Here is an 8,021-nt window from a genome sequence, read left to right on the forward strand (position 1 = left end):
AGTTCAGATTGGCAAGGCATGCAGAGAGAAATGGAGAACAATGACTTATGAGTTTAGGTTTAATGTAGCCTCTCCTTTTCTGATTTTGCCTGTATTGCATTGTTATGGCTGTGATCAAAGTGCTAGTCACATTAGAAATGGTTTATACGCTCCTAACAGAGCTCTTCGTCTTCGTTAAACTGGGCAAGAACATTTATTTATATTTTAATTAGACCCTGTGACACACAATTTGTGCCTTTGAGGAGACACTCCTTTTTGTGTTAAAATGACATCAGCTGGCGTTCATTTCAAATCTTTTGACTAATTTCTGAAGTTTGTTTCTTATTTAGTTACTCGTTCGATTAGGTCTGAGCAAAAAGAACTATGGTTTTGGTTGAATACTATGATATAGCAACAGAAAAACCTGCAGAATTTGATATGGCAATGGCAGAATACTATAAGAAAATGGCAAACAATCAATCATATTCATGGTATTGAATTGACTCTTGTTTACCATGAAAACGGTTTTTTCCTGTTGATGATTGGAAGGAAAACAGTGAATTTGAAGAAACTGATGAAGAATCAGATCTTGATGAATAAGGCCCATGTAATTATTAGTTACCTAGATAGAAGGTTTGGACTTTGGACCTGTTTGAATTGAAGCTGCTTGGTCTGAAATTTGTATATATCTAGTTTGTAGTCATCTCTGCTTTGTCGTTGTGAATAATTCTCGTTCTCTATCAACTTTTGGTGTAAAGTACTTCTGTTAATTCTATTTGGATGCTTAGAATAATAGAATTGCAGATTTTTGGGCATACATTGAGATGTAGATTATTGAGTACAATGCTTAGAGAATGTGCCCTTGTAACATTATTTCTCTCACGTGCCTCGTGATTATTATTAAGTCCAGCTTTTTGCTTCAGTGGAAAAGCATTGTATGCAATGGAGATACCTCTAAAAAAATGCTTTCTTGTGTGTTATAAAATAGCTTCTTCATAGCGTATGTCCATTTTACTTTTAACGTTTGTTTTTATTGTATTGAATATTCAATTAACACTTTCAGGGAAATTTTAGAATCTAAAATTAGCCATTAAGAAGCACAAACATAGACACGAAAAAAGCAGCAGCACAAACATGATCATAATCTGTTTTATCTTACCGCCATCCATTTCTGATGATTGCTTTGTCTATATGTATCAGATTGATGGTCAGTGACAGTGTTCTGAGTTCTATCTAAGCTCATTGACTCATTCTCTTAAAACTTATTATGATACGCACGTACAATAGGCAGTATTTGGTTAGAGAGACACAGTACTATTCTAAAGCAGGGTTTAGTTAGAGAGACATATATATTAAGACATAAACACTGTAATACATGTTTATTATTTGTTTGTTGAGACAATTTCTTTTGGACACGAATAGATATAAAAGTATATAAATACATAAAATTTGTATATTGCAATATTATAATTTTTTGTGATCCTTCAAAATTTTTTGTGATTTATACTAATATTTTTGTGTTGTGCATCACTATATTTATGTGTTGTACATTACAATTTTCGTGCTCTAATTATCTAAACATTTAAAGGAGAAGAAGAGGATGAAGACGACAAGGATGATGATGATGATAATAAAAAAGGATGGTGAGAAAGAAAAGAGAGAAGAAGAAATTAAACAACAACAGTAATAAAAAGGCAGCAATGGCAGCAACAACGACAACAATGGTGGTGGCACGACGACAATAACCTTAAAAAAAGATGCACATAAAATATTTAGATGATGTTGACGACGAGACGATAACAAAAAAGAAATTTATCTGTATACGAAAAAGAAGAAACGTGCGAGAATTTAGTTAAAAATTTGGTTTAAAAAATATTTGGATGCCTAGCATTTCTCTAAATAATATTACTCTCTCTCATCAAATACCTGTAAAAAAAACATTGGATGGACAGAATCTAAAAAACACCTTGTAGTACTCTCTTATTCCCTTCTTTATTTAGTATTTTTACACATGTACGTGAGCTGGTTGATTACTGATGGTTATAATTAGAAAAGTAGACAAATTATTTGAGTGCTTTATTTGGAGAGATAATAAAACCAGGTATAGACATCTAAGCAAGAACCATATTTGGTTCCGATGTCATGGCATGACATTGCACCTTAGCTTATTGTGGACTAGTCTACCGAATTCAACGCTCAAAACAATACATATATAAGCCAGTGTTTGTTATCTGATTGGCTAGTGGGTAATCGGGCTGGCTCGAACCAAGAACATGGCTCAAACAAAACGCATGCTATGGGCGTCTTGTTTGATCTTTGTCTTAGTTCAATGCCATCTACCAAGTGCAAAATGCTCACATGCTTTGTCAAATGTTGGCATAAACTGGGGTGCATTGACATCTCACCCTATAAATCCTTATACTGTTGTTGATCTCTTGAAGGACAACGGAATCAAGAAAGTTAAATTGTTCGATGTAGATTCCTGGACACTTGGTGCTCTTGCTGGTTCAGGCATTGAAGTCATGATTGGCATCCCTAATGACCAAATGGAAAGACTTTCTAACAGTGGCCAGGCTGAGCAATGGGTCAAGCAAAATCTCACCAAACATCTACATGGTGGTGTCGACATCAGGTATATATAAACATCAAGTAATGTTATATAACCAATTTTTTCAGCCAATTTTTTTTAAAATTATTTTGTTTAACATAAATTTTAGACTTTAAATAATAAATTCTTAACATTGAATTCTAAATTATAAATTTTAACCTTAAAGTTGGTTAATGTTGACAAACTATAAGTTATTTTTCTGTAATTTTTTTTCATAAACATTATTAGGTATTCTTTTTGCATTGCATGGTTTTCATTTCCATTTCCATTACCATTACCGTTACCTGAATATAATGCAGATACATATCTGTTGGAAACGAGCCTTTCTTGGCGAGCTATGAAAACAAGTATAGAAGTTCTACATTTCCAGCAATGAAGAGTATCCAGAAAGCTGTTGAGAAGGCAGGAGTTGCAGAGCAAGTTAAGGTTACTTCGTGTTTGAATGCAGATGTGTTGGATTCAGGTTCGGACAAGCCCTCGGACGGACAGTTTCGAAGTGACATCAAAGATGTCATGAAAGAAATACTCCAATTCCTTAACGACAATAACTCACCCTTCTTCATCAACATATACCCTTACCTTAGCCTTTATTTGAATCCAAATTTTCCAGAGGAACTGGCATTCTTTGACGCTGGTAGATCATTTGAAGACAAGGGTGCAACTTACACAAATGTGTTTGATGCAAGTGTAGATACCCTTGTTTGGGCACTAAAGAAGGAGGGCTACTCCGACATGAAAATCGTTGTTGGCGAAGTTGGATGGCCGACGGACGGCCACAAAAGCGCCAACAAAGATAAAGCAAGAAGATTCTACCATGGATTCCTTAAGAAACTAGGAAACCAACAAGGAAGCCCTCTTCATCCTGGAGTCTTGGATGTGTATCTCTTTGGTCTTTTCGATGAGAATCTCAAGAACATTGAACCCGGGAAATTTGAGCGTCATTGGGGAATTTTCGAATACGATGGGAAGCCCAAGTTCCCTGTAGATTTTTCTGGTAAAGGAGAAGATCACAAATGGCCAGTGGGAGCAAAAGGGGTTAGATACTTAGAGAAGCAATGGTGTGTGTTAAGCGAAGATGTTAAAGACTTCAGTGGTCCTGTTTATGAGGCATTAGGGTATGCATGTGCAAATACTGATTGTACAAGCTTAGGATATGGTTGTTCTTGTGCCGATTTGGATATTCGTGGCAATGTTTCTTATGCTTTTAATCAATACTTTCAAGCAAGGGATCAAAGCGTTGAGGCATGCGATTTCGATGGACTGGCGGAAATTGTAACAAGTGATCCATCAAAAGGGACTTGTAAGTTCCCGATAGTCATTGAGAGTGCTGCAACTTCTCTTAAGACACGTGATGCAATAATCCATATCCTTCTTCTTGGCTTCGCTCTATTTTTTGTGACGTTTATGTGACCAACAACTTAACAAAAAACAACCACCTATGACATCTAACATAAGATGTGGTACACCGTACACACCTTAGTAGCATGCTGGCTTTTGGTAAAATTTAATATGCCTGCCACTGTTGTTAGAAATTATTTAAGAGTAATGTTAGGTAATTATTTTTTTTTTCCATCAGTCAATTTTTTTAAATTTATTTTGTTTTTCTTAAATCTAAATCATGAATAAGATATCGTTAATTTTAAATTTTAAATTATAAATTTAAATTCTAAAATTGACTAATGTTAATTAACTAAGTTAATTTCTGTATCTTTTCATTTGGAATTTGGAAGTGGACAATTTAAATTTTCTAAATTTTAAATGTTTTTTTAGCAAATTTTTTGTTTAGTTTATTTTGATTTGAAGCTGGTAATAACATAGTTATTGAAAATTAAGATAGGGCCAATTTTAAAGTGGTTTACTTTTTATATATATACTTATTATTATTATATTGACAAAAATTACTTGGACGAAACAATAAGAGAAAATTATCGAGATTAATGGGTGAGGAAAGAAAGAAACCAGGACGAAATAATTCGTTTGTAGAATGTTAACAGGATACGACGCCGAATATGATTGGCTTGCTAGAGAAATTTGAAGCGTGGTAACTTGTAATGGCAAATGTTTAGCAATAATAAGGAGGACTTTTGAGGAGCAATAATCCTCCATTCATGGTATATGTAAGAATCGGAGTTGTTTTTGTAAAATCGTTTTAATAAAAATAATAATTTAATTGTTTGAAATAGGATAAAAATATAAAAATGTTCTTTAAAAAATAAAGGTGAAATTTAAATTTAATAAATTTTTTTTTAATAGAAAAAAGTATTTTTTGTAAAAAATTTTTGTAAAAATGTGTACCGGTGCTTAAGTCAGTAGTATCGACTTTAGTCTGTTTGATATTGCGCATTTTAGTAAAATAAGATTTTAAAAATTTAATTTGTTATTTTGAAAGGACAAAAAAATAATTTAAAATAAAAAATCGAACGCTAATTTTAAAGGTTTTGGCTTAAAGTTGGACCAAACGGACCAAAAACGCTAACAAGTTAGACCGAACCTAAGTTGGGCCCAAACCCAACATATATAAGACCTTTATCAAGGATTTGCATCCTCATTTCAGCACCAAAGAGAGAGAGAAAAACGCAGATTGAGAGAGAGGGGAGGGTGGCACTAGGGGTGGCAACACAACCCGAACCCGCGGGTACCCACCCCGTCCCTACCCGCTCGGGGCGGGTTTTAATGGGGCGGGGCGGGGCGGGGCCGGGTTTAGGTTAAACCCGCCCCTACCCGCCCCGGTATATATAATATATGTAACATATATAAAATAATAAGTAAAATAATTAATAATATTATATCACATATAAATTTTTATTTTAATTTATATTATATATGTAAATGGTGGTTATATAATTTTTAAAATTTAATTTTATTTGTTAGATTTAATAATTATAGGGGCGGGTAGGGGCGGGGCGGGTACCCGCAGGGGCGGGTTAGGATTTAACATTTTACAACCCGCGGGTAGGGCGGGGCAGGTTTGATGCGGGTTTTTTGTAGGGCGGGGCGGGGTCGGGTAGAGCAAAAACCCGCCCCTACCCGCCCCGTTGCCACCCCTAGGTGGCACTATTCACCTCCATCTTTCTCAAGCCATAACTTGAGTTACGGAACTCTGATTGACGAGCCGTTTGCGGTCACACGAAGCTCTCATCGAGCCCGTTATTTCTAATCAAGATTTGTAGGTAAAAACTCTAAACTCGTGCTCCAATTTCCTGCCCTAGAATTTTTGTGTTTTTGGTTATGGTTTTTGAGTAGATTTTGTAATTTTGTTTATTTAGGGGTGATCTAGCATTGGAATATTGTTGGGTTTTACCTTTAATATTGTTGGATAAGGCAAGTCTTTTCAAACTCTTATGGTTTGATATTTTGGTTAGCCAAAGTGTTGATTCTTGGTATGTTATATGTGTATAGCTTGATAGTTGGTGAGTTTTGGAAGTGGTGTTGGTGCTTGAGGCTTATTGATCTTGTTGGAATTAAGCTTTTGGTATTTTGTGCATATTGAAGATCGGTCAAGGTATGGTTTCGGTTTCCTTTATGTAATATGTAATGTTTATGGACATTTAGGCTAGTGGACCAGAGGATAGGATTGAAATTGATTGTTGATGATTGTGATGTATGATGATTTTAATGATTATGGTGGAATAATGATGATTGTGTGGGATGATGATGAATTATGATATTTGTTGACGTTGAGATTGGATAAGTGATGCTTATGAGTAGTGAGATTATGTTAAAGTTGTTGATATTGGGATTTGGATGTAGAAATTGTGGAATTATTGGATTTATGGTGAATGAATTGATTGAGGTAAATGTTGAATTGATGGTGTTGTAATGAAAAGGTAAAGTATAGTATTTGGTAGTATTTTATGGCGAAATTGAAAAGGCTTTGAATTGGTTTGGTTGTGAATTTTGAAGGTTCAAGAACATAGTGAACTTTTGGCAAAAAATTAGTTTTTGGTGAATTTTGACGGGTCATATCTTGAGTTACGATTTTTGAAATTAATTAAATTTTGTATCAAATTAAAGATAATTCAACGAGCTTTAAAACGGTATAGATTTCGTGAAAATCAGAATTTTGTAGAAAAAGATATGCTCATTGGAAGTTGGTGTCAAAAATCTGATTTCTGTGATGTTGCAGAAATTATGAGTTTTGGTTTGTGTGCGCACGCGCACTGTTGTGCATGTGCTCTGAACAGGGGTAATGTTTTCACTTGTGCATACACTGTAAGAACCGAGGTTCTGAAAATCAGACCGGTCGGACCGGTTCAACCAAAAACCGGCAATGCAAGCGGTCCGGTCCTCCTCCTATAACCGCTTGGGAAAAAACTGTTCAGAAACCGTCAAACTGGCCAAGAACCGGCCGGTTGGGCCGGACCGGTAACCGGCCGGTTCCCTTAAAACGACGCCGTTTTTTACTTTAAAAAAAAAACCCGATCCACTCGTTTTCCAACCCCCCTTTCCCCATTCATTCAGATTCACCTCACAGCTCACTCCAATGACTCCATCGTCGCCGAACCCTAGCCCTAGGAACCCCGAACCGTAGCCCTCCATCGTCACCGCCGTTTAGAGGTAGTCAGTGCCGCCGCCGTCCCCAGGTCCTCAGCTCCGCCGCTTCTTCCTCTTCCCCGTGTCAGGAAACCAGTAGCTCGGCAAGTCCTCTTCGTCTTCGTTTGCTTCTCGAACCCAGGTGAGTGCTCCTCGTCTTCATCTTCTCTGAGCTTCTTCTTCATTTTTTGTTCCATATTTCTTCAATTCTTCTTGGGTCTTGGCTTGAAGTTTGGTTCTTCTTCTTCTTTGATCTTCAGTCTTCGTTCTTCGGAATTCAGTCTTCATTCTTTGTTCTTCGGTCTTCCTTGTATGTATGGTTCTTATTACTGTGGAAATTTGTTCTTTGTTCTTCAATTCCTTGTATGTATGGTCTTCCTTGTATGTATGTTTGGATTGGTTGCTAATGTTGGAAACTGACTTTGTTATGTGATTTGTATCCAAAACACCTAATATTGCTGTTTTAGTGTTTTGCTGTTTTGTAACTGTTACTTTGTTTTGGTCTAGAACACCTAATATGCTGGAAACTTACTCTGTTCTGTAATTATTACTCTGTTTTAGTGTTTTGCTATCTTGTTAATGCTGAAAACTTACTCTATTTTGCAATATTGTTGAATGCTGTAGGCAGAATTTAGATATGGTCTTGTTAATTTCATATCTGTTTTTCATATCTGTTCTGAATGTTTGAAGGTTGGTTCTGGATCTGTTGCTGTTGTTGATGGTCCTTGAAGTTTGGTTCTGAATGTTTTGTTACTCTGTTTTCTAATTGCTGTGAATGTTTGAAGTTTTGTTACTATGAAAGTTTGGTTCTGGATCTGTTACTCTGATGGTGTGAAGTTTGCTGTGAATGTTTGAAGTTTTGTTACTCTGATGGTCCTTTTAATTTTGCTCTGGTTACTGA

General features: G+C 35.8%; 1 protein-coding gene across 1 annotated transcript; it reads left to right on the forward strand.

Moving 5' to 3' along the window:
• The first annotated feature begins 2,236 nt into the window (after positions 1 to 2,236).
• On the forward strand, positions 2,237 to 4,208 carry LOC107621042 (glucan endo-1,3-beta-glucosidase 8). The gene is made up of 2 exons (XM_016323089.3): positions 2,237 to 2,611; positions 2,887 to 4,208. The coding sequence occupies exons 1-2, from the start codon at positions 2,253 to 2,255 to the stop codon at positions 3,995 to 3,997; spliced, it is 1,470 nt and encodes a 489-aa protein (XP_016178575.1). The 5' UTR covers positions 2,237 to 2,252; the 3' UTR covers positions 3,998 to 4,208.
• The last annotated feature ends 3,813 nt before the right edge of the window (positions 4,209 to 8,021 follow it).

This window comes from Arachis ipaensis, chromosome B10 (assembly GCF_059453495.1).
Source record: "Arachis ipaensis isolate K30076 ecotype BB chromosome B10, ASM5945349v1, whole genome shotgun sequence".
Taxonomy (NCBI): Eukaryota; Viridiplantae; Streptophyta; class Magnoliopsida; order Fabales; family Fabaceae; genus Arachis; species Arachis ipaensis.